The 25,846-nt window shown below is 53.9% G+C and overlaps 2 protein-coding genes across 3 annotated transcripts in view; one reads left to right on the top strand and one right to left on the bottom strand.

The window, feature by feature from the left end:
• The window catches only part of KIAA1522 (KIAA1522 ortholog), a 33,801-nt gene extending 15,080 nt beyond the window's left edge, over positions 1 to 18,721 (top strand). For both annotated transcript variants that reach the window (XM_030823336.1, XM_030823337.1), the window contains exons 2-7: positions 11,540 to 11,710; positions 11,815 to 11,870; positions 12,404 to 12,527; positions 13,424 to 13,537; positions 13,631 to 16,192; positions 16,616 to 18,721. In XM_030823336.1, the coding sequence (XP_030679196.1) occupies positions 11,540 to 11,710; positions 11,815 to 11,870; positions 12,404 to 12,527; positions 13,424 to 13,537; positions 13,631 to 16,192; positions 16,616 to 16,638 (3,050 nt within the window). In that variant the 3' untranslated portion in view covers positions 16,639 to 18,721. The remainder of the gene's footprint in view (positions 1 to 11,539; positions 11,711 to 11,814; positions 11,871 to 12,403; positions 12,528 to 13,423; positions 13,538 to 13,630; positions 16,193 to 16,615) is intronic.
• A 267-nt stretch (positions 18,722 to 18,988) lies between these two features.
• Positions 18,989 to 25,846, bottom strand: part of YARS1 (tyrosyl-tRNA synthetase 1) — a 42,935-nt gene continuing 36,077 nt past the window's right edge. The window contains exons 10-13 of the mRNA XM_003276376.4: positions 25,276 to 25,373; positions 23,893 to 24,086; positions 23,186 to 23,327; positions 18,989 to 19,839 (exon numbers count right to left, since the gene is read on the bottom strand). Of these exons, the coding sequence (XP_003276424.1) occupies positions 19,729 to 19,839; positions 23,186 to 23,327; positions 23,893 to 24,086; positions 25,276 to 25,373 (545 nt within the window). The 3' untranslated portion in view covers positions 18,989 to 19,728. The remainder of the gene's footprint in view (positions 19,840 to 23,185; positions 23,328 to 23,892; positions 24,087 to 25,275; positions 25,374 to 25,846) is intronic.

The raw sequence follows: 25,846 nt of genomic DNA on the forward strand, positions 1-25,846 counted from the left end.
AGTCATCCTCGGCCTCAGCCTCTGCTGTGACAGGCCCAGGTGGGGACTGGAGCTTGAGTATAAGTACTCAAGCGCCAGCATAAGTACTCATTTCATTAGTCTGTGAGAGGAGGAGGGAGAGAGTACAAGGCAGGGAGAGAGGTCTGGAGTCTGCAGGCCATAGGGAGCCAGTGAAGGTGTTTGAGCAAGGGAGGAGTCTACAAAAGTGGGGTGTTGGAAGATGGCTCTAGGGTGGGGGCAGGTGCAGGCAGGACAGGTTGAGGGTGGGGTGATGAGAGTGGAGGCTTAGAGACTGTTGCAGTAATCCAGGGGAGAGGTGATGAGGTGAGGGCTGGGGACAGGGTGGGGGCTGTGGGAGTGGAGAGGAGTGGCAGCTGCAGAGACACTTCGGAGGAAGTGGCTGAATTGATAAGACCTGGGATTAACCAGATGTTGAGCGTAAGGGCCAGAGGGAGCTGTGTGGGCTTCTGTGCTTGAGGCTGCTTGGCTGGGGGATGGTAGCAGAGATAAAAATAAGGCCCTATGCTGTCCCTTTACATCAGTTAATTCATTTGTCCTTTGTCCTCCAACAGTCCCACAAGCCACAGGCTATTCTCCCATTTTAGAGATGAGGAAGCTGGAGTTCAGAGAAGTGAAGTCATTTTCTCAAGGCCACACAGCAAGGAGATGGCTGAATCTGGATTCAAACTCAAGCCTGTCACATTACAAAGCCTGTGCCCTTTGGCCGGGCGCGGTGGCTCACGCTTGTAATCCCAGCACTTTGGGAGGCCGAGGCGGGCGGATCACGAGGTCAGGAGATCGAGACCACGGTGAAACCCCGTCTCTACTAAAAATACAAAAAATTAGCCGGGCGTGGTGGCGGGCGCCTGTAGTCCCAGCTACTTGGAGAGGCTGAGGCAGGAGAATGGCGTGAACCCGGGAGGCGGAGCTTGCAGTGAGCCGAGATTGCGCCACTGCACTCCAGCCTGGGCGACAGAGCGAGACTCCGTCTCAAAAAAAAAAAATAAAACAAAAAACGAACAAAAAAAACAAAGCCCGTGCCCTTAATCAGTTTAGGAATAGAAGGGTGTCATCTTATGATGGAGGCGCCTGGATGTCCTCTGGGCAGAGAAAGCCTGCGGCCCCAGGGGATTTGGACTATGTAAAGAGGACTAGTGGAGGAAGCACTGTGGGGAGGGTTAGGGGTTGAGGACTAAGCATTAAAGCCTCCAAGCACTTAGAGAGGGAGCAAGTGGGAAGGGGAAATCAAGACTCAAGGAAGGGTTGATCCCTCTGATCAAATGCCCTTGGAAGGTAGAGAAGGGTGAAGGTGTATGAGGTGAGGCCTCCTGACTGCTGGAAAGATACTGTAACCTGCTGGGATTGTTTGATCTTGGCACTCAGGGATCCACCCAACTCTCCCCTTCCCAGGCTAGCTGGGCACTTGGTCCTGGGTGGGTTGGGGAATGGTGGTGGATGTGAATTGGTAGCCCAGGAAGACCCGCCCTCTTCCTTTTCCCATGCATTACATGGTCAAGCTCACACACATGGCCCTCCTTCTGGTTGGATTTATTGTTCCCATCGTGCACATGGGGAGACTGAGGGAAGGGACTGCTGGAGTCAGACCATCTGGAATTCTTTTCATCCTTCCCCTTGCCTGTAGACCTGGAGGTTTAACTTCTTGGAGTCTGGGGTCTTTAGTAGGTTCCACAGCTGGAGAAGGCTCCCTCCTCCATTCCCCCCATGTCTCGTCCCCTTTCTTGTGGGGAAACTTGTGACCAGCTGCTTGGGTGACTTGCTTGTGGGAGCCCCGGGCTTCCAGATAAGAGGCTGGTCCAGCTCTCTCTGATCCCAGGGATCTGAGATAAGCGGAATCTCCTTGCTGCCCCAGGCCCCGATTCAAAGCAGGGAACCACTGACCCCCCTTCCTTCTAGGGGCAAAATCATCCATGGTGAGGGCTCTTTGGAGATCATCTCTCCAACCCCCCCACATCTCAGATGAAGAAACTGAGGCCCAGGAAAGCACAGTACCTGGCTCAGGATCATGTTGCAATTAAGGGGGAATAAAAGCTCCAACCTAGGTCTCCTCACTCCAGGGCAGCGAGATCTGGTCTGGGCCTGGAATTCCCTTCCCTCCCAAACTGAGGGCTTAGGGCTGCCACATGGAGGGGTATCACTAAGGAGAGATAGGGAGCTGATGTCAAGTGTTCCTTATCAGACCTTATCGTAATGGCCCTTAACCTTACTTGAGATTTGAAGAGAGCTGGAGTGGTGGGGAGAGGAGGCTGCTGGTGGCATGGGAAGAACATGGTTTTGCAGCCAGTCGGAGTTGGGCTCACATCCTGCCTCTGCCATTTCTAGCAGTGTGACCTTGGGCAAGTCTCTGACCCTTGGAGTCAGGGTTTACACTAGATCGTGTGGCTTTCTTTAAGGTTCCCAGGCACTCTGTGATGTTGGTGTTAGTCCCACCTTACAGATGAGGGGACTGAGGCCCAGAGAGGCCAATTCATTCATGCAAGGCCTAGAATCCAGACCTCCTGATTCCCAGCTCTTTCTTCTCCCTACTCTGTGCTGTCTGCCTCTGGCGTCCATAAGATGGGGATAATCATGCCTTGAAGGAACTTCAGGAAAGGGCTGTGGAAAGTTAGAATTGTGCCTTGGCTGAAAGGGATTATTATGTCATTGCTGGGAGCAAATACTGGCCAAGAAACTCATTAGGACATTTATTAATATTATTGTAGCTAATTCCTCCGTGCACTGCTGCCTGTTCCCCCAGGGCACCCCGTGGGATGGGCTCCTCCCCTCCCTGCTCTGGGCACTCCCTGCCCCCCATTATTTACCTTAGAACCGGCCTGTCAGCTCTGTCCCTGCTGGGGTGGGCTGGACACCAAGGGAAGGAAGGAGGGGGATTCCGGCACAGGTGGGGTACAGAGCCCCTACTTTCTTTGGGCAGAGATTGAGGTCATGTCCCTTCCCCAACCGCCCTTACCCATTAACTTTCTCAGAATCACTAAGGTTGTCGGAGTGAGACCCAGGTTCAACCACTCCCTGGTTGGGTGACCTTGAGCAAGTTGGTCACTTAGGAAACCACTCCTGCCTTTTAACTTTCTTGTTAGGTGTTCTGCGAGACAGTAGAAGAGAAAGTGTTTTGAGAACCGTGAGGCGCCTCCACCTGAAAATTTGTTATGCTCATTTTCCTTTGTCTTGCCTCTTTGGGAATAAAATCTACATTCTGGTTTCTGCTTCTGCTTCTAGAATGTGTAATGGCGGGGGGCGGGTGCGGGCGGGGGCCTTCGTTTGTCCACCTGTACAGTGAGGGGTTGAGGCTAAGGGCCTCTGAACACCCAGGATTCTGGCTCATGGGCTGGCCAGGGACAGTTCGGACAGGAGTAGGGAGTTGGGGGCTGGGTTGGCTTCAGAGGGTTTGGCCTCCTGAGCAAGGCCACCTGGACAGCTGTGCCCTCCCCCCTCATTCCTCTCCCCTGAGTCAGGCCTGCCTGGCTGTGGGCGCGCCACCACCCCCGCCCCTTGCTCTGGAATGGGGCAGGTTGAGGCCTCACCCCATGGAGGATGTTGCCAAGACAGTGCGTGCGCATGCGCGTGGCCTTGGACGGCAGGGGCTCCCTCCCCGATTCTTCCCTTTCCCCAGGCTTAGGAAAGCCCCTGAGTAGGGGCTACATACACCTGTTTTTCTGTACACACAGCCCCTTGGCAGGCCCTGTGTGGGTCTGTGCGGTCGCTCATGGGTGAGGAAGGCAGGAACTAGGGTGGCTTAGGTGTGCTTTATGGGGGTGTGTGTTTTTTTGTTTGTTTGAGACGGAGTCTCACTCTGTTACCCAGGCTGGAGTGCAATGGCCTGGTCTCGGCTCACTGCAAACTTCGCCTCCCGGGTTCAAGCGATTCTCCCGCCTCAGCCTCCTGAGTAGCCGGGATTACAGGAGCTCGACACCACGCCCGGCTAATTTTTGTATTTTTAGTAGAGACGGGGTTTCACTGCGTTGGCCAGGCTGATCTTGAACTCCTGACCTCGCGATCCGCTCGCCTTGGCCTCCCAAAGTGCTGGGATTACAGGCGTGAGCCACTGCACCCAGCCATGCGGGTGTGGTTTTGAGAGTGCCCACCTGTGGAGGTGGCCCCAGTGGGACGCTGCCTGCTGCCTGAGTCTCTGCCCTGGTAAACTGTCTCTGAGTTGAGGAGCCCGCAAGTGTGCTTCCCGGTGTGCCCTGTGTGCTGGGGGCGTGGCCACCAGGAGCAAGGTGTCTGCTCAGATCCAGGAAGCCTCCTCCCCCAGGCATGTTGGGGATGGGGGTGTGGTATGGGGTCCTTCCCTCATGGCCTCAGCCCTAGGCTGCACCTCTGGTCTGCCAGGGCAGAAAGCCCTGGAACAAGGACTCTAAGGGTGGCTGTGGGCAAGGTCTTTCCACTCTCTGGACCTCAGTTTCTTTGTGAAGTACCCCTCCCAGTCACCTGAGACTCAGGTTGCTGAGCCCCTCCCCAAGCGAGCCACAGGTGTATAGATCTGGGGTGACTCTGGAGAGGCTGCGGGCTCTGATTTGGGTGGGGAGGGGGAGAGGTGTTGCTGGGGCAACCAGATGTTATCAAGTGTAAGCCCTTGGATCTCTGGGAATTTGCAGCTGTGGCCCTGACTGCCAGCTGTGGGCCTGGGACCTTGATGAGCGGATGTTCCTCCACCCCCATCTTGGCAGGAGCTCAGCCCTTAGTTTCCCTGGTTAGAGGGTAGCTGAAGATGACTGTCCTGTGTGGTGAAAGGCTCCAGTTTTAGAGCCAGCCAGAGTTTGGGAAGTCACTTTAGCTCTCTGAGCCTCACAGGCCCATGATCAGTTACTGGGAAAGTACCTTCCAGTACCTGCCTCGAAGAACTTTTCTAAGATCCGTGAGGACAGAGACTACGTTTTGCCTTTCACCACGACCTGGCATGGTGCCTGACATGAATTAATCACCCTGCAAATGTCGGTCTACTGGTCTTTTCTGTTTGTGTGAGACTGATAAGAAGGGTGGGTGGGTGGGTGGGTGGATCTGGCCTAAGAGGGGAAGAGTGGGGACAGCAGGTGGTCAAGAAACCTCCAATTCGTAGGGATGATGGGGTCCCATGACCCTTTTTCAGAGGGGAGATCGGGTTTGTAGCTGGCACGGTGCACAGAACATGGCTTTTGGATTCAGGTTGTTCTGAGTGAGAATACCGCTTTGCCATTTATACCGTGGAGGCCAGAGGGGGCAGCTTTATAATGCTTGCTCCCTCTGGTCTCCATTTCGTCATCTATAAAATGGGAATAAAAGTGCCTACTTCTTAGGATTGTTGTTTAGATCTCATTGATTTGTTGATGTGACTATTCAGCTCCACCAATGTTTGTTCTCTGGAGAGCAGGACCTTAGCTTGTACTTGAGTAGTCTCCAAGAGGCCAGTGCTAGGGTGGCAGCCACTGGGGAAGGAACTGCAGGGGGGTCGTGTTGCTTGGGAGCCTCTGTGAATTTTTAGTTCCCTAGAGACTCAGACAGAAAGATGCTATGACAGAGGGGTGTCCTTAGGCACGGCTGGTGGGATCCTGCACACATACATATATATAGTTCACAGACTCTCTTTCACAGTCTCTGCTATGTTTTTTAGAGTTTTCAGGGGAATCTTTTTTTTTTTAAGCTTTATTTTTATATATTTACTTTTTTTTTTAGAGACAGGGACTTACTGTGTTGCCCAGGCTGTAGTGCAGTGGTACAATTATAGCTCACTGTAACCTCGAGCTCCTGGGCTCAAGCCCAGCCTCCCAGGAAATCTTTTATTTTTTTTTTTTTAGATGGAATTCTTTTGCTCTCTTGCCCAGGCTGGAATGCAATGGCTGCGATCTCGGCTCACTGCAATCTCTGCCTCCCAGATTCAAGCGGTTCTCCTGCCTCAGCCTCCCGAGTAGCTGGGATTACAGGTGCCTGCCACCACACCTGGCTAATTTTTTTTTTCCTCGGAGATGGGAGTCTTGCTCTGTCATCCAGGTTGAGTGCAGTGGCATGATCTCAGCTTACTGCAACCTCTGCCTCCTGGGTTCAAGCAATTCTTCTGCCTCAGCCTCCCAAGTAGCTGGGATTACAGGCACCCGCCACCGTGCCTTGCTAATTTTTGTATTTTTAGTAGAGACGGGCTTTCACCATATTGACCAGGCTGGTCTCAAACTCCTGACCTCGTGATCCGCCCACCTTGGCCTCCCAAAGTGCTGGGATCACAGGTGTGAGCCACCACGCCTGGCCTTTGTGTATTTTTTTTAGTAGAGACGAGGTTTCACCATGTTGGCCAGGCTGGTCTCGAACTCGAACTCGAACTCTTTTTTTTTTTTTTTTTTTTTGAGCCGGAGTTTCACTCTTCTTGCCCAGGCTGGAGTGCAATGGCGCGGTCTTGGCTCACCGCAGCCTCCACCTCCTGGGTTCAAGTGATTCTCCTACCTCAGCCTCCCCAGTAGCTGGGATTACAGGCATGTGCCACCACGCCTGGTGAATTTTGTATTTTTAGTAGAGAGGGGGTTTCTCCATGTTGGTTGGGCTGGTCTCTTAACTCCCGACCTCAAGTGTTCCGCCCACCTCGGCCTCCCAAAGTGCTGGGATTACAGGCGTGGGCCACCACGCCCAGCCCGGTCTTGAACTCTTGACCTCAGGTGATCTGCCCACCTCAGCCTCCCAAAGTGCTGGGATTACAGGTGTGAGCCACAGTGCTAGCCTGGAATTTTTTTTTTTTTGAGGCGGAGTCTCTCTCTGTCACTCAGGCTGGAGTGCAGTGGCGCAATCTCAGCTCACTGCAACTTCTGCCTCCTGGGTTTGAGCAATTCTCTCACCTCTGCCTCCTGAGTAGCTGGGACTACAGGTACACACCACCACCACGCCCAGCTCACTTTTGTGTTTTTAGTAGAGACGAGATTTCACCATGTTGGTCAGGCTGGTCTTGAACTCCTGACCTCAAGTGATCCACCTGCCTCAGTCTCCCAAAGTGCTGGGATTACAGGCGTGAGCCACTGTGCACGGCCGGAATATTTTTTAACAGTGTCACTACCCAGCTGAAACCCTCAAGGCCTATGGGGCCCAGCCTGACCTGGCACCTGCTCTCCTCTGATTCCGTCTCCTGCCATTCTTTCCATTGCTCAATCCTCCAGCCATACTGGCCTCCTCTCTCTTCCCTGAAATCCACCACTCCTGCCTCAATGCCTTTCCACTTGCTGTAGCCTGTCTAGAAGACTCTTCCCCAGGTACCTGCCCTGACTGGCTCCTCAGTATTCAAGTCTCAGTTCCAATGTCCTTTTCTGTTTATTTTATTGTATTTTATTTTATTCATTTATTTTTGAGACAGAGTCTCACTCTTGCCCAGACTGGAGTGCAGTGGCGGGATTTCAGCTTACTGCAACCTTTGCCTCCCGGGTTCAAGCGATTCTCCTGCCTCAGCCTCCCGAGTAGCTGGAATTACGGGTGTGCGCCACCATGCCCGGCTAATTTTTTGTACTTTTAGTAGAGACAGGGTTTCACCATGTTGGCCAGGCTGGTCTCAAACTCCTGACCTCAGGTGATCCGCCCGCCTCGGCCTCCCAAAGTGCTGGGATTACAGGCGTGAGCCACCGCGCCTGGCTGATTTTATTTTTTAAAGATGCCTGTCACCCAGGCTGGAGTGTAGTGGCTCAAACATGGCTCACTGCAGCCCCAACCTCCCAGGCTCAAGCAATCCTCCTGTCTTAGCCTCCCAATAGCTGGGACCCCAGGTGTGTGTCACCACACCTGGGTAATTTTCAAAGTTTTTTGTCGAGATAGGATCTTGCCTTGTTGCCCAGGCTGATCTTGAATTCCTGACCACAAGCCATCTTCCTGCCTCGGCCTCCCATAGTGCTGGGATTACAGGTGTGAGCCACCATGCCCAGCCTATTCTTTTCTTAGAGGGGCTTTTCTTGACAACCTAACTAAACCACTCTCCCCGCCCCCCGGCCCCACCAAACCTTCCTGTCACAGCTCTGGAGTCTTCACTACCCAAAATTACGTTGTTAGTTTACCTCATCCATGTATTCATCAAATATTTTTTGAACTCAACTCGTAACATGTTCCAGGCACTGATTTAGCCTCTGGGGATAAACTGGTGAACAAGATAAAGTTCTTCTCCATTAACTATAGTCCCTAGTACTAGGTTAACACATATTTGCTGATCAAATGAATGGATAAAACCATCTTCTTTTTTTCTTTTTTTTTTTTTTAAATGGAGTCTTGCTCTGTCATCCAGGCTGGAGTGCAGTAGTGGGATCTTGGTTCACTGCAATCTTTGGCTCCCCGGTTCAAGAGATTCTCCTGCCTCAGCCTCCCGAGTAGCTGAGATTACAGGCATGCACCACCACACAAAGCTAATTTTTATTTTTAATTTTAGTAGAGACAGGATTTCACCATGTTGGGCTAGGCTGATCTCGAACTCCTGACCTCAAGTGATCTGCCCGCCTTGGCCTCCCAAAATGTTGGGATTACAGGCGTGAGCCACAGCAATCTTAAAAAGAGGAGTTATTGGCCTTAATTTCATATGAGATCATGACTTGTGTGATGGAGCTGGATTTGAACTGGACCTGATCTCCTTTCCAGTACTTCTCCACCTCACCTCCTTTTTTACTGCCTTCAGCCATGGGCTGTTTCTTGGCTAATTCTGTTCTCCCTGCCTGGTGATCCAGGACAGAATCACTGACAGTGTGGGGCCATTGTGGAGAATTCCAGGCTAGGGGAGAAGGAGGTCTGCTTTGAAGTCTAGCCTCTGCAAGATTAAGTGTGATCTTGGAGAGTTCACTGTGTTTCTCTGGGCTTCTGATGTCACATTGCCAAAGCAGGAAGAAGAAAGTCCTTTGGGAAGTGTGGGGTTGAACCGCCAGCCACTGTGCTTCTGCTCTGGGCATCTCCCTGGCTTCCCAGGACTGTGTCCTGGGACTGGCCCCTGCCCCTCTGGGGGCCTCTGCCCACAGCCTTGCCATCCCACTGGCAGCTCTGGGCTCCTGCCTGGCTGCTGCAGGCTCTGAGCTCTTTCCCCAGGGAATTACGCTAGCCAGCCAGGAGGCTTGCAGGTGGGCACCCTGCCAAGTCTAGTCTGGTGGCCCCTCCACCTGCCATCTGGCAGCTGGGACCCCTGCCTTAACTCTGGACTTGGGGGCAGGGTGAGTGATCTGCTGCTGGATGAGTATCTTCAGGCCTCCTAATCATACTCTACTGGAGCAGAGTACCCACGGACTCCTGGCCTCAGTTTCCTTTCTGTGCCCCTGCACCCCATTTGAGGGGCGGGGTCGGCAGATGGGCGGGATCAGTGGCGAAGGTGGGAGGAGGGCCTGGAGAGCAGCCCCTCCCCCTCCTCTGTCTGGAGCCGGTGCTCTGCGGCGGGGCGGGAGGGCGCGCATCCCTATAGTGCTGGGTTACAGTGAAGGCACGCCCCGCGCTCTGCTCTGGAGAGGCAGGGTGGGATAGGGAACGTCCCGAGTGGCGCCCGCAGTCATGGTGGTGTTCGTGGGCCGCCACCTCCCGGCGCTCCTAGGGCTGTTTAAGAAGAAGGGTGAGTGGGTGTGGCTTGGGGGGAGGGGAGGGATGCTCGATACCTCGCTTTGCCAGACCCTTATGTAGAATGAGGGATCAAGGCTGGGCAAGAGTAATGGGGTGGGGGCTGGGGGCTGATAATGAGGCCAGAATCTCCCGTCCGGCTGTGCTTTTGTCCAGCCGCTTTGTTGCTGCCTTTGTCTGGGCCCTGCTTGTGGCTTGGGAGGATGGATCCAGGTGTCTCTGACCTTGAAGTCAGCAGCCTCCCTGCTGGGGTACCCACACTTCACTGGGTACAGCCTCCTAGTCAAGATGTACTAGCTTTTCCTGGTGTGCCGGGGAGGGTGGGACGTGGGCGGCCCAGAAGAGAGGAGAGTAGTACCGCTGGAAGTTGGGGAGCCTGCTCAGTGAAATCCCGTTTAGAGGCCTGGGAATGGAGAGGTTTTGGAGGGAGGGGCCTGTTCCTCCTTCCTTCTCCTAGGAATTGGGCTTTCAGACCTGGATTAAGAGTTTATTGGACTTTTGAGGGTTAGGGGCCACCAGTCTGTGTGATCTGGGAGTCCTGTCTGGGAACCTGGAGTTGAGTCCAGGGTCCGTCTGACTCCTATTGTTGGGTGACCTTAGGCAAGGCCTTGCCCCTTTGAACCGCTTCCCCATTTGTAAAATCTGGGGATCTCGGGCACTGGTCTGGTTGGATCTGTTGGGGGCCTCCTAGCTCTGACCTGTGGGATTCCTGCAGACTCCCTACGGCAGGAGCTCTGGCTGTTGACGAATGGGCTGAGGGAGGAGGAAAGGCAGGTTTCTGAACTGAAGACCCTGCTCCTGGAGCATGGCCCTTTAAAGGGCTTGTTTTGTTCCTGTCCCTTTATAAGGTGTTACCAAGGTCACATGACCCTTCCAGCACTTTTGCTTATGTTGTGGGTTTCATTTAAAGGGGGGCTGGGGCTGCAAAGTGCTGACACAGCCCCCCATCCCCAGGATTAGATGGCCAGCCCCTCCATAGGCGGGGCTTGTAACAGGATCCTTTGTAATGGATCCCTGGCTCCTCTGCAACAGGGGCCAGGGCCAGGGCCTGCAGGAGAGGGGGTGCCTGGGACTATTTCCCCAGGGCCAGGGCCTGCAGGAGAGGGGATGCCTGGGACTATTTCCCCAGGGCCAGGGCCTGCAGGAGAGGGGGTGCCTGGGACTATTTCCCCAAGAGACACTGGAGCTCCCTTGGGCAGGTGGAGGGGCCTGAGTCTTTCTTCTCCCACCTCTGCCCATCCTTCCACTGAGGGGCAGCCACATGGGTGAGTAGGGGACCCAGGAGGCTATCTCCCTGGTCTGCATCCCCCTTAGGATTTTCTGGGAATCTGGTTGTAACTCATGCCAGCTCTCTCTCCTTCCTAATTTCCTGTGGTATCTTCTTCCTGGACCTGGGTCAAGTGGTGGCATGAAAAGAGTGGTTTGTTTTCTTGTGAAGTGGGGTTTTGGGTATGGAGGCGAGAGCAGTGTATTTGCTATGGGCTATGTGTATACTCGGGATGTCTTTTGTGGGGCCCTGAGTGACGTGTGAGTACATAGTCGTGTATATACTTGGTTACTGTTTGTGTATATACAGAGCAGGGACTGTGGGTGTTGTGCGTTTACGTGCGGGCTGGGTGTGCTCGGTGTGTGTACCTATATGTGTTTATACTCGGATGCCCTTTGTTTATATACATGAATGACATCTGTGGGTGCTGTGTACACACACAGTAGACCTGTGTACCTGTGTGTCCTGTGTGTGGTGCCTTGTATGGGGCCCTTTGTGTGGTGTGGGTACTCAGATTTATGTACACTTGGGTGTAGTTTGTATATATGGGGGCTGTGTGTGTTGAGTATTTACTCCAGAACTGTGGGCTATGTGTCCAGACTGGGGGAAGGGGGCATTGCTTGTATATGCAAGGGCCGTGTGCAGTCTGGGGGCCATGAGTGCCCCTGCCGTGGGACCTGTGCACCTGCAGGGCCCAGATGCCTTTGCCTCATTTCCCTTCCTCCTCCCTCCTACTAGGCTCTGCCAAGGCTGAGAATGACAAACGTCTAAGTGTAGGGCCCGGCCAGGGGCCAGGGTCTGCAGTGGATGAGCACCAGGACAACGTCTTCTTTCCCAGTGGGCGACCCCCCCACCTGGAAGAGCTGCACACTCAGGCCCAGGAGGGGCTCCGCTCCCTACAACACCAAGGTAAGCTTCCTCTCCACTCCCCTCCCCTCTCCTCCCTCTAGTGCTGCACTGTCAGCTGTCAAGGTCAGGGGCCTAACCCAACAAACCCTTCTGGTGTCTTCCAGAGAAACAGAAACTGAACAAGGGCGGCTGGGACCATGGAGACACCCAGAGTATCCAGGTGAGCCCTGCCTCCAGCGCAGTCCTGACTCTTCTCTACCTGCTTGACCCCTGGCAAGGATGTCTTGGAACATTTCTGGGTCTCAGTTTCTTTATCACAAAGGGCCACACTAAATGACCCCTGAGGGCTAGTCCAGAGTTGCTCAGTGCTAGGTGATGCTGGAGGGGATCTGTGACTCAAAAGTTCAAGTGGGAGGCTGGGTGTGGTGGCTTACACCTGTAACCTCAGCACTTTGGGACGCCGAGGTGGGCGGATCACTTGAGGTCAGGATTTCGAGACCAGCCTGGCCAAAGTGGTGAAACCCTGTCTCTACCAAAAATACAAAAATTAGCCAGGCATGGTGGGAGGTACCTATAATCCTAGCTGCTTGAGAGGCTGAGGCAGGATAATCGATTGAACTTGGGAGGCGGAGGTTGCGGTGAGCCAAGATTTCGCTACTGCACTCCAGCCTGAGCTGGATTTATCTCAAAAAAAAGTTCCAATGGGGAGCCTTGAGGAGGCAGCCCCACCTAGATCTCCTTCTACCCTGACAGTCCTCCCGGACGGGGCCGGATGAAGACAACATCTCCTTCTGCAGCCAGACCACATCCTACGTGGCTGAGAGCACCACAGCGGAGGACGCGCTCTCCATCCGCTCCGAGATGATCCAGCGCAAAGGTGGATTCTTGGGCAGGGAAGAGGGACGGTGGGCACCATTGGGTCCCAGCATCTGTAGCTTCTTCTCCTCCTTATCCAGCGTTTCGCCAGGCTGTCTGATTCAATGAATTCGGGAAACACAGTACCCTGTGTCCTCTTGCACATTCATGATACACACTAACTATAAAGCAGTTAAGAGTTAGAAAATCTTGGCGGCCGGGCACCGTGGCTTATGCCTGTAATCCCAGCACTTTGGGAGGTCGAGGCAGGCGGGTCACAAGGTCAGGAGATGGAGACCATCCTGGCTAACACGGTGAAACCCCGTCTCTACTAAAAATACAAAAAATTAGCCTTGCCTGGTGGCGGGTGCCTGTAATCCCAGCTACTTGGGAGGCTGAGGCAGGAGAATGGCGTGAACCCGGGAGGTGGAGCTCGCAGTGAGCCGAGATAGCGCCACTGCACTCCAGCCTGGTTGACAGTGTGAGACTCCATATCAAAAAAAAAAAAAAAAAAAAAAGAGTTAGAAAATCTTAACTGTTGGAGGCCTGGTGTAACTACATGCCAGCTGTGTGACCTTGGGAAAACCCTTAACCTCTCTGAACTTCTGTTTGATGTTCTATAAAAATGAGGATAAGTACCCTATTGGAATGAATGCCAAATGTTTAGCATGACGACTAACAATAATATGTTTACTAAATAATAAGCTATCACTAACGGGAAATTACTATTGTTGACTTAGTAGCCTTCCAGAAGTCTTACAGAAAAGAAGCCTCTAGCTTTGTTTAACCTAGCCTTGCCCATACCCACTTGACTGTGGAAACCATTTCTCACGGAGCTCTTATTACAAAAGTAGTGCCCTGCAGAATGTGCCCTGAGTCCTGTGCTCTAACAGTTTTTCTCCCATGACTGGCCCCCAGGCTCCACTTTCCGACCCCATGACTCATTTCCCAAATCTGGAAAGTCAGGGCGGCGGCGGCGGGAGCGGCGGAGCACGGTGCTGGGACTCCCGCAGCACGTGCAGGAGGAGCTTGGTGAGGCCCGGGTTAGGAGGGCAGTGGTGGGGTGGGGAGGGAGCCTTGGTCATCCCCTCTCTGCTGACCCCACCTCCTCCCCGTCCCTTCCAGGCCTGCGGAATGAGCGCGAGGCACCATGCACGCCCCGGGCCCCTGGCGCACGGGATGCTATACGCATCCCCACGGTGGACGGCCGCCCCCGAGGCACCTCAGGGATGGGGGCCCGGGTGTCCCTGCAGGCGCTGGAGGCGGAGGCGGAGGCTGGCGCTGAGACAGAGGCCATGCTGCAGCGCCACATTGACCGTGTCTACCGGGATGACACCTTTGTTGGCCGGTCCACGGGCGCCCGGCCCCCACCATTGACCCGGCCCATGTCCCTAGCAGTGCCTGGATTGACAGGAGGGGCAGGGCCTGCAGAGCCCCTGAGCCCGGCCATGTCCATCTCCCCCCAGGCCACCTACCTGTCGAAGTTGATTCCACATGCTGTGCTGCCGCCTACAGTGGACGTGGTGGCCCTGGGCCGCTGCAGCCTGCGCACCCTAAGCCGCTGCAGCCTGCACTCGGCCAGCCCAGCCTCCGTCCGCTCGCTGGGGCGCTTCTCCTCCGTCTCCAGCCCACAGCCCCGCAGCCGCCACCCATCCTCCTCCAGTGACACCTGGAGCCACTCTCAGTCCTCCGACACCATCGTGTCTGACGGTTCCACCCTCTCCTCTAAGGGTGGCTCTGAGGGCCAGCCGGAGAGCTCTACGGCTAGCAATAGCGTGGCACCCCCTCCCCAGGGAGGCAGTGGGAGGGGCTCCCCCAGTGGGGGCAGCACTGCTGAGGCCTCAGACACACTCAGCATTCGGAGCAGCGGGCAGTTGTCTGGCCGGAGTGTGTCCCTACGGAAGCTGAAGCGGCCTCCACCCCCTCCCCGCCGGACCCACTCCCTCCATCAGCGGGGCTTAGCAGTGCCTGATGGGCCCTTAGGGTTGCCCCCTAAGCCTGAGCGTAAGCAGCAGCCCCAGCTGCCTCGGCCACCCACCACTGGTGGCTCAGAAGGGGCAGGGGCAGCACCCTGTCCACCCAACCCAGCCAACAGCTGGGTGCCTGGCTTGTCTCCGGGTGGTTCCCGGCGCCCCCCACGCTCCCCAGAACGGACACTTTCGCCCTCCAGTGGATACTCGAGCCAAAGTGGTACTCCCACTCTCCCTCCCAAGGGCCTGGCAGGTCCCCCCGCTTCCCCAGGCAAGGCCCAGCCCCCTAAACCAGAGCGAGTCACGTCCCTTCGCTCCCCTGGGGCCTCTGTCTCCTCTTCCCTCACGTCTCTATGTTCCTCCTCCTCTGACCCAGCCCCCTCAGACCGCTCTGGGCCACAGATGTTGACCCCCCTGGGTGACAGGTTTGTCATACCTCCTCACCCCAAGGTGCCTGCCCCCTTCTCCCCACCTCCCTCCAAGCCCAGGAGCCCTAACCCAGCTGCCCCTGCTCTAGCCACCCCTGCTGTGGTTCCTGGGCCCGTTTCTACCACTGATGCCAGTCCTCAGTCCCCTCCCACTCCCCAGACAACCTTGACTCCACTGCAGGAGTCTCCTGTCATTTCCAAAGACCAGTCACCCCCACCATCCCCACCCCCATCTTATCATCCACCCCCACCACCCACTAAGAAGCCAGAGGTGGTTGTGGAGGCGCCATCTGCCCCAGAGACTGCTGAGGAGCCCCTCCAGGATCCCAGCTGGCCCCCGCCCCCGCCCCCTGCCCCTGAGGAGCAGGACCTGTCCATGGCTGACTTCCCCCCACCAGAGGAGGCCTTTTTCTCTGTGGCCAGCCCTGAGCCTGTAGGCCCTTCAGGCTCCCCAGAGCTTGGCAGCTCCCCGGCTGCTTCGTCCTCCTCAGCTACTGCTTCGCAGATTCAGCCCCCGGGTAGCCCAGACCCTCCTCCAGCTCTGCCAGCCCCAGCTCCTGCTAGTTCCGCCCCAGGGCACGTGGCCCAGCTCCCTCAGAAGGAACCGGTGGGCTGTAGCAAGGGCGGCGGGCCTCCCAGGGAGGACGTAGGTGCGCCCCTGGTCACGCCCTCGCTTCTGCAGATGGTACGGCTGCGCTCCGTGGGTGCTCCAGGAGGGGCTCCCACCCCAGCACTGGGGCCAGCAGCCCCCCAGAAACCACTACGAAGGGCCCTGTCAGGGCGGGCCAGCCCAGTGCCTGCCCCCTCCTCAGGGCTCCATGCTGCCGTCAGACTCAAGGCCTGCAGCCTGGCCGCCAGCGAAGGCCTCTCAAGTGCCCAGCCCAACGGACCGCCTGAGGCAGAGCCACGGCCTCCCCAGTCCCCTGCCTCCACGGCCAGCTTCATCTTCTCCAAGGGCACTAGGAAGCTGCAGCTGGAGCGGCCCGTGTCCCCTGAGACCCAGGCTGACCTCCAGCGGAATCTGGTGGCAGAACTCCGGAGCATCTCAGAGCAGCGGCCACCCCAGGCCCCAAAGAAGTCACCTAAGGCTCCCCCGCCTGTGGCCCGCAAGCCGTCTGTGGGAGTCCCCCCACCCGCCTCCCCCAGTTGCCCTCGAGCTGAGCCCCTTACTGCTCCTCCTACCAACGGGCTCCCTCACACCCAGGACAGGACTAAGAGGGAGCTGGCGGAGAATGGAGGTGTCCTGCAGCTGGTGGGCCCAGAGGAGAAGATGGGCCTCCCGGGTTCAGGTACAGTGGGCAGTGCTAGCGTGAGGTCCCATTGCTGATGATGGGAAGTAGGAATCTGAAGTCCCGTCATGGGGGATTTGCTCTTGGATCTTTAACTTTTCTGGTCTGAGAATGCCTGGGAAGGGCAAGGTGTCACCCTTGCTGGGCCCCAGAGGAGAATGGTGTGTGAGTGTCAGGCCTACTGTGTTTGAATTCCAACTTTGCCTCTTTCCCTACCCTTCCTAGCTACATTGTAAAATATGGGGCAGTGACAGCTACGTTATAGTGTCTGAACATTTGTAGGGTGTCCAGCCCAGTGCTGCGGGCACGGTCAGTAAGTCAAAGGGGTAAGAAGATTGGGTGAGGGTATGCCTTGTTGGGCTCCTAGTGCCAGAACCAAGCCAGGAGGCCCCTTGCTAAGTGTCCCTTCTTTTTCTCCCCCAGACTCACAGAAAGAGCTGGTCTGACCACCAGGCACCTCACTGGCACTGCTGACCCATCCCAGAAACACAATCTCAGGGACCCGAGCAGCTCCAAGGACGAGAGGATACAGCAGACACAACCTAATAGAGAGGGCGCCTGCAGCCTTAACCTCCACGGCCTTCAATACTTATGCAAGCCTGGTGTTGCTCCTGTCCTCCGAATCATCCCGCGCTCATGCCTTTTCCCGAATGGGTTCACCTCCGGCAGTTGCCGCTTCAGTCTTGGCCTTAGCCTCATCTTGAAGGAGGTAGCTGGCGGGAGAGGGTGGCTGCGCCCCCTGCTGGCCCTGAGGCCACAGAGTTGGGAGCAGGACACCTCACCCGAGTTTCATTTTTTTATGTCCAAACCATGCACATGCTATGGTCCAGAATCAAAGCACTTTCGAAAAGTGGCTGCATGGCCATCCTCCCGGGCCCGGGAAGCTGCATTCCAAGGGCCTGTTTACATGGCAGCAGCATCCATCCCCGGCAGCCAGCCCATAGCTTGGGACCAGTCTGTGCCCTCCTGCCCAATCCAGTTTACTCCTCTTGGTTCCTGAAGGTGGCCAAGTCATTGTGTTCCCACAGGCTTCTCTAGGCTGGGGGCAGGGGTGGGGCTGTGGAATTCCAAAGCACAAAAGGTGCAGAGGGGATTGGCCTTCCTGTGCCTCAACTCACCAACCACCCTCCTGCCTTCCAGTTCTGCCAGGTGCTCCATGCTGGGGACAAGTAGGAGACTGCCAGGGCCCAAAGAAATGGGTGAGCAGTAGAGTCATCTCGGGGCACTTGGCGGTGTCAAGCACCTGCCCCTTGCCTCCTTCACCACACTGGGGTGGGTGGGCCCCCAGCACTTCAGAGGCAGGAGCCTTTGGGCTGAGCAAGCACTGAGGACGTGGATAGAAGGGAGCATCTGGAGGGGGAGAACTTCCTTAAGCAGAGGGCCCAGGCCTGGCCCTCCACACTTCATTCTCTGACCTTTCTCTCTACTCCTTTCGGTGCATGTCCTTTCTGCAGCTGCCTTTCAGCACAGGTGGTTCCACTGGGGGGGCTAACGCTGAGGGACAAGGATGGGAAGCCACAGGTGCATTTTACTCAAGTCTTCCCTAGTCAGTGAGGGGCACCCAGTGCTCCTAGGGCAGGCTGGGTGGTGTTCCCCTAGGTATCAGCCTCTCTTACTGCACTCTCCGGGAATGTTAACCTATTTTCAGCCTGTGCCTCCTGTCTAGGCAAGCTGGCTTCCCCATTGGCCCCTGTGGGTCCACAGCAGCGTGGCTGCCCCCCAGGGCCACCCCTTCTTTCTTGATCCTCTTTCCTTAACAGTGACTTGGGCTTGAGTCTGGCAAGGAACCTTGCTTTTAGCTTCACCACCAAGGAGAGAGGTTGACACGACCTCCCCGCCCCCTCACCAAGGCTGGGAACAGAGGGGATGTGGTGAGAGCCACAGGGTTCCCCTGGCCCTCTCCAGGGTGTTTCCTGCTAGTCACTACTGTCTTCTCCTCGTAGCTAATCAATCAATCTCCTCCCCTTGCCTGTGGGCAGTGGAGAGTGCTGCTGGGTGTACACTGCCCCTGCCCACCGAGTTGGGGAAAGAGGATAATCGGTGAGCCCTGTTCTGCTCAGAGCTCCTGATCTACCCCACCCCCTGGGATCCAGGACTGGGTCAAAGCTGCATGAAACCAGGCCCTGGCAGCAACCTGGGAATGGCTGGAGGTGGGAGAGAACCTGACTTCTCTTTCCCTCTCCCTCCTCCAACGTTACTGGAACTCTTTATCCTGTTAGGATCTTCTGAGCTTGTTTCCCTGCTGGGTGGGACAGAGGACAAAGAAGGGAGGGTCTAGAAGAGGCAACCCTTCTTTGTCCTCTGGGGTAAATGAGCTTGACCTACAGTAAATGGAGAGACCAAAAGCCTCTGATTTTTAATTTCCATAAAATGTTAGAAGTATATATATACATATATATATTTCTTTAAATTTTTGAGTCTTTGATATGTCTAAACAAAAAATCCATTCCCTCTGCCCTGAAGCCTGAGTGAGACACATGAAGAAAACTGTGTTTCATTTAAAGGTGTTAATTAAATGATTGAAACTTGGCTGTGGCTACTGCTTCTTAATGTGGTGGGGACAGGGCAGTGGTCTGGGCCCACATTTAGAAGGGAAAATGTTTTGCCTGCTGCACACATTGGACCCAAGTATGGGCCTCTTCTGCCTAGTACTGCCAAAGGGACTGTCAAGGTGTCGTGTCCATGTTATACCCCCACCGCCCATTACAGGGTAAAGGAACCCCAGACGAGGTGAGGGGCCAGCAGCTGCCTCACACTTGTGTTCTCTCTGGAGATGGTCCAGCTCACATCCAGACACCCTTGTTCAGACATTTTATTTGAATTTATGACAGTGATGGGGATTTGACTGAGATGCCTTATGGAGAAGTACCCCACCGTCTCTGAAGACAGAATCACTCTCTGCCATTCATTCTGCCTGATGCTGACAACACGCAGCTGGTTTAGGGAGTGTCCCGGCCTAGCTGGATCAAGGGCAATTCCAGGAGCCCTGGGGCAGGCCCTGCCCCCCAGTGCCAAGCCTCAGAGGAAGCAGACGTTGGGAAAGTTGCCAACCACTTGGTAGGCCACTAGGTTCTCTGTTTTCCCTTCCGTTTCCTTTTCAGATCCCACCGTTTCCTGTTGGAGAGAAGCTGTAATTAGCCTAGGCCAGGTACTAGATCCCAGCTAGAGGCGCAGCTGCTGGGATAACTCCAAGAAAACCTGGGCACCAGTATTTTTCCAATTACAAGGACTGTGGCATAAATTTTTAAATGAGTTATATTGAAACCAGATTTCTCCAGCTGCCAAGGGAAGAAGGTAGGGCTGGACTCCCTGCTGCGGCCCAGCCCTTGTTAGGGGTTGGTCTCACTGCAGCCAGACAGGATGATGCTGGGTTCTGGGGAGGGTAAGCTGCCCCTTGCTGAATTCTGCATGGAATAAAGAGTCCAAACCCGCTGCTTCCGTGTCCTGAGAGATGGGTAAATGGGTGATGGATGGAGCAGACTGAAGAGACAGCAGATGACTCAGTGGTGGAAGAAGGGAGGAAGACGCTGGGCTGGCTAGCTAATGTTCCCCCCTTTCAGCGATTTACAGGAAATGGACCCCAGCTTGGTCATGAAGTTGGTTTGTTTCCACTGTGCGATGCACTCTTCAGAAATTTTAAAGTCAGCCTGGACAAGATAGAGAAAAAGAGATTTTAATGATGGTGGTGGGACTGCAAGAAAACACTTTTTTTTTTTTTTTTTTCAGGGCAGAGTTTCACTCTTGTTGCCCAGGCTGGAGTGCGATGGCATGATCTTGGCTCACTGCAACCTCTGCCTCCCAGGTTCAAGTGATTCTCCTGCCTGAGCCTCCCGAGTAGCTGGCACTACAGGCATGCACCACCACGCCCGGCTAATTTTGTACTTTTAGTAGACATGGGGTTTCTCCATATTGGTCAGGCTGGTCTTGAACTCCCGACCTCAAGTGATCTGCCTGCCTCAGCCTCCCAAAGTGTTGGGATTACAGGCGTGAGCCACCGTGCCCAGCCTGAAAACTCTCTTACATACCAGTAGGGTAAGCTGGCTCAGCTTTTCTAAGAGATGTTTGTCAAAAGCTTTCACATTCATCTTTTGACTCAAGTAAGTTCGTTTTAGGGAGTTAGTTTAAGAAAATAAATCTAAGTGCAAAGGCCTATGCACCAAGACATCTGTCACATCTGTCACATCATTCTAACAGTGAAAAACCAAACAACCTCAATGTCTTAATAAGAGTTTAGTTAGATTGCTGGGCGTGGTGGCTCACACCTGTAATCCCAGCACTTTGGGAGGCCGAGGCGGGCGGATCATGAGGTCAGGAGATTGAGACCATCCTGGCTAACACAGCGAAACCCCATCTCTACTAAAAATACAAAAAATTGGCGGGGCGCCTGTAGTCCCAGCTACTCAGAAGGCTGAGGCAGGAGAATCACTTGAATCTGAGAGGTGGAGGTTGCGGCGAGCCAAGATCGTGCCACCACACTCCAGCCTGGGTGACAGAGTGAGACTCCGTCTAAAAGAAAAAAAAAAAGAGCTTAGTTAGATTTTGATGATTATGGTAGAATACTATACAGTGCAACGCCTCAATTATTACTATTATTATTATTATTATTTTTTGAGATGGAGTTTTGCTCTTATTGCCCAGGCTGGAGTGCAATAGCGTGATCTCGGCTCACTGCAACCTCCACCTCCCAGGTGCAAGCAATTCTCCTGCCTAAGCGTCTTAAGTAGCTGGGATTACAGGCATACACCACCTTGCCTGGCTAATTTTGTATTTTTAGTAGAGACGGGGTTTCTCTATATTGGTCAGGCTGGTCTCCAACTCCCGCCCTCAGGTGATCTGCCTGCCTCGGCCTCCCAAAGTGCTGGGATTACAGGCGTGAGAGAAATCATGGCCAGGAGGCTTGGCGCAGTGGCTCACGCCTGTAATCCCAGCACTTTGGGAGGCCCAGGTGGGTGGATCACGAGGTCAGGAGCTTGAGACCAGCCTGGCCAACATGGTGAAACCCCATCTCTACTAAAAATACAAAAATCAGCTGGACGTGGTCGCAGGCACCTGTAATCCCAGCTACTCAGGAGGCTGAGGCAGGAGAATTGCCTGAACCTGGGAGGCGGAGGTTGCAGTGAGCTGAGATTGTGCCACTGCACTCCAGCCTGGGCGACAGAGTGAGACTCCATCTCGGAAAAATAAGTAAGTAAGTAAATAAGTAAGTAAGTAAATAAATAAATAAATAAATAAATAAATAAAATAAAATAAAAATCATGACCAGGTACAGTAGCTCATGCCTATAATTCCAGTGCTTTGCAAGGCCGAGGTGGGAGAATCACTTGAGTCCAAGAGGTTTACAGGCTTGAGGTTACAGGGAGCTATGATGGCACCACTGTAATCCAGCTTGGGTGACAGAGTGAGACCCTGTTTCTAATGAATGAACAGCATTTAGTATGGCTTAAACTGTAAACGTATTGTCACTCCAAGCATAGCAAAAGACCAGAAGGAAATAATCACTAATAACATTCTGTAGTATCTCTAGGTGGCAGGACTAGGATATTGTGTCTTTTTTGTTTGTTTTTCTCCTGTATTTTAGATGTTTTCTACCATGAAAATTTATTTCATAGCCAGAAAAAAGAGATTCACAAAGTCAGCCTAGAAAACCAGGAAAGGAGGGAGTGGGCAAAGCAAATGGCCTCATGCAAGAGGATGGAGAGTAGAAATGACTCTGAGTGTCCTCCAGAAGCACTCATCTATCTCACTGAAGGAACACGGTATTAACTAGAAAGAGTCACCCATGAATGTTAGTTCCATGAGTAGAGTCAACTCCTGCTGCTTTATTCATTGAGGTAGCCCAAGCACCCAGAATACTGCCTGACACCTGTATTATGGACTCGGCATTTGTTAAATGAATGAGTGAATGAATTCAGGGATCACTGGAGCAGGCCAGATTTTCACTGTCCAGAAGGCAAGGAGACAATGAGTGCTCTAAACTCAAGGTGGGCAGGAGGGACCCTGGGAAGGTTTTGATCCTGGCCTCATCATTTCTTTCTTTCTTTTTTTTTTTTGAGACAGAGTCTCACTCTGTCACCCAGGCTGGAGTGCAGTGGCGTGATCTTGGCTCACTGCAAGCTCCACCTCCCAGGTTCACGCTATTCTCGTCTCAGCCTCCCAAGTAGCTGGGACTACAGGCGTCCGCCACCATGCCCAGCTAATTTTTTTCTATTTTTAGTAGAGATGGGGTTGCACTGTGTTAGCCAGGATGCTCTCGATCTCCTGACCTCATGATCCGCCCATCTCAGCCTCCCAAAGTGCTGGGATTACAGGCGTGAGCCACCACGCCCGGCCGATCCTGGCCTCATCATTTCTTTTCTTTTTTTTTTTTGAGATGGAGTTTCACTCTTGTTGCCCAGGCTGGAGTGCAATGGCGTGATCTTGGCTCATTGCAACCTCCGCCTCCCAGGTTCAAGCGATTCTCCTGCCTCAGCCTCCAGAGTAGCTGAGATTACAGGTGCCCACCACCACGCCTGGCTAATTTTTTGTATTTTCAGTAGAGACAAGGTTTCACCATGTTGGCCAGGCTGGTCTTGAAATCCTCGCCTCAGGTGATCCGCCTGCCTTGGCCTCCCAAAGTGCTGTGATTACAGGCATGAGCCACCGCGCCTGGCCCTGCCCTCATCATTTCTGGTGACCCTATGTGGCCTTGTCAGTTATCCTGCCAGGTAAAATGGGGATAATCTCCTATCACAGACTGAAGATCAAATGAAGAAATGTCTGAAGTCCCTGACACAGGGCCTCAAATGATCTAGCGGAGATGTAATGCAAGGTCCTAAGACCCCCATGCTCCTCAGGCACCTTGAATTCAGAAAGGTCTGGAAAGAAGAAGGAAGAGGGGGGCTCAAATGCAGGAAGTCCCAACAGAGAGGGGCAGCTATGGTTTCAGTAACAGGACAGTCTGGGGACACAGTCCAGGCAGCCCAGCCAAGAAAGGGAACAATTACAGCTCTTTACCTGCAACTTCTCGAAGACTTTCTTCTTGGGCTTGAGCTCCTCATCTGGTTGGCCCTTTTCATAGCCCTTCACAAACACGCGCTCACCAGGTGCAGAGCCTGCCGGAGGGTCCAGAGGTTCAACCTGGCGGTCTATCCCTCCTCTGGGAAGACACACGGGACAAGGGAAGAGTGAGGCTATGGATGGGTTCCAATGACTGTGGAGCCCAAAGCAATCCGGGCCTTTACGCAGGGGCCCTGATGGGATTTAGGGCATCCTCAGTACCACGGCCCCAGGAGGTCCTTATCTTGCTACATCCCTGCGTATCACCAGGGTTAGATTAGCCAAGGCTATACCAAAATTGCGTGTCAAGAGAGATACCAAAATCTGTGCTTCTAGGGGAGGAAGTATAAAACAACACAGCGAGGACTTTATAGACATCAAAACTGGGATTTGAATCCCTGCCCCACTCCTTACTAGTAGTAAGACTTGGGCATGTACTGGTTTGAGCCCTCCCTTTCTATTTTAACAAAATTAACTGTAGGTAAAATGCTTCATTCACAGTACTTGTACAATAAGTCCTTCATGCATCAACTTTCGGCATCAGCGAGGAAGAGGCACGTGTTCTCAGAGCTTCCACCTGGTGTGTGGAAGGACGTCCTATGGGCTGATTCCCCACTCTTCCTGGCCTCCCCAGGTCCTGTGCCCCACCCCAAGTCCTCACTCACACAGAGGCACACAGAAGCATGCCTTGGGACTCGACTCCTCTCATCTTCTGGGGCTTCAGGTTGCACAGCACCACTACCAGCCTGTCCTGCAGTTCCTCCTTGGGCATGAACTGTACCAGGCCGCTCACCACAGTCCGTGGTTCAGCTTCCCCCACATCAATCTTCTCCACATACAGGCTGTCTGCGTCTGGGTGCTGCCGGGGAGAGACATCAGGAGGAAGAGGATCATTGTCCATTAGAGAAGCAGCCTGGTGAACTCTTGGATTCCAGAAAGGAGCATCCATTCCTTACGGAGGCCCCCGGAAAGACCCCCTAGAGCTAACTTTCTCTCCAGGTCCCAGATAGCAGATAGGAGAATGGGCTCTGATGGTATATTCTGCTCTCAACTGAGGCCAGATTTGAGTAAAATGGACCTAGATGCTTGTGTTAAGAGGTGGAAGGATTTCTAGTGGAGATTTTTTTTTTTTTTTTTTTGAGACGGAGTCTCGCTCTGTCTCCCAGGCTGGAGTGCAGTGGCACGATCTCGGCTCATTGCAAGCTCCGCCTCCTGGGTTCACGCCATTCTCCTGCCTCAGCCTCCCGAGTAGCTGGGACTACAGGCGCCCGCCACCACGCCCGGCTAATTTTTTGTATTTTTAGTAGAGACGGGGTTTCACCGTGTTAGCCAGGATGGTCTCGATCTCCTGACCTCGTGATCTGCCCGCCTCGGCCTCCCAAAGTGCTGGGATTACAGGCGTGAGCCACCGCTCCCGGCCTCTAGTGGAGATTAAACGACCCACACTGTCTAGATGGCTACCATTATGGTGCATGTGCGGCACCAGACAGGTCCTAGGTGGGCTGGGAGATGGGAGGAGGACAATTGCTGGCCTTGCCATCTGATGCAGGAGCACCAGCATTGATCTCAGGGTGGTTTTGGTGGTTGGGGTACACAGTGAGAAGCAAATTAATGTCGAAGGGAAAAAAGCCCAGAACAATGTTCCCAGGCCACTGGGTGCATAACTTTCTGTCTCTGGGAAAAAGGAAGTCTTCCCTCCACCACTTTCTGAAGGGGGCAAAGTGGCCCATCCAAGATAAGGCCTGTAGCTAGTCCAGGCAAGCTGATAGGGATCAGGTGAGTCTATCAGACCAGATTTAACAGATAAACAAGTTCCCTCTGACTAACATCCGTCCCCCATGCCGAGTTCCTGGCTGTGTTTGGTTGCGTAATGTCCACAGGCAACAATCGCAACAGAAAGCCTGATGCCTGGAGTTAGACACCTGCACTCTGACTTGCAATATGACCTCAGGATGTTACTTCCCATCTCCAGGCCACGTTTCCTCCGGATGGAAACAGACAAACCTGGCCCCCATCTGCCTCTCTGAGATGTGGTGAAAAATGAGTACCTTCTCCACAGTGATGATTTTCCCCACACGGATATCCAGCCGGGATGGGATGACCTCCTCTGGTTCTGAATTCTTGGCAGGGCCTTTGGCCATTGGCTCTGGGAATGAGAAGAACCCCAGGAGGTAGCATTCTTCCCTGTGGCAGGTCAGCTGCTGATCCCACCACGTGAAGACACTGAGATTAGGTAAGATTTAGTGTAGAATCCCCAGAGTCTAAGCACTGAGTTAAAACTTCTTTAATACTGGGTTGGCAACCTTTCAGACATGACATACCTGATTTTCATCTGTTCTCTCCCTCAATTATTAGACTAGAGGGGAGGGAGCAGTAGTAGCTTTGCCTCCTTTAGGTATTTCCATTCATGCATTCCATATAGAATTTCTGAGTCTTGGCCAGGTGTGGTGGCTCACACCTGTAATTCTAGCACTTCGGGAGGCTGAGGTGGGAGGATTGCTTAAGCCCAGGACTTCAAGACCAGCCTGGGCAACAGAGCCAGACTCTGTCTCTTTTAGAAAAATTAAAAAAAAAAAAAAAATTTTACTGAGTTACTGAGTTTTTTTCTGGAAGGGTCGC

This window comes from Nomascus leucogenys, chromosome 12, assembly GCF_006542625.1.
Source record: "Nomascus leucogenys isolate Asia chromosome 12, Asia_NLE_v1, whole genome shotgun sequence".
In the NCBI taxonomy this organism is placed as follows: Eukaryota; Metazoa; Chordata; class Mammalia; order Primates; family Hylobatidae; genus Nomascus; species Nomascus leucogenys.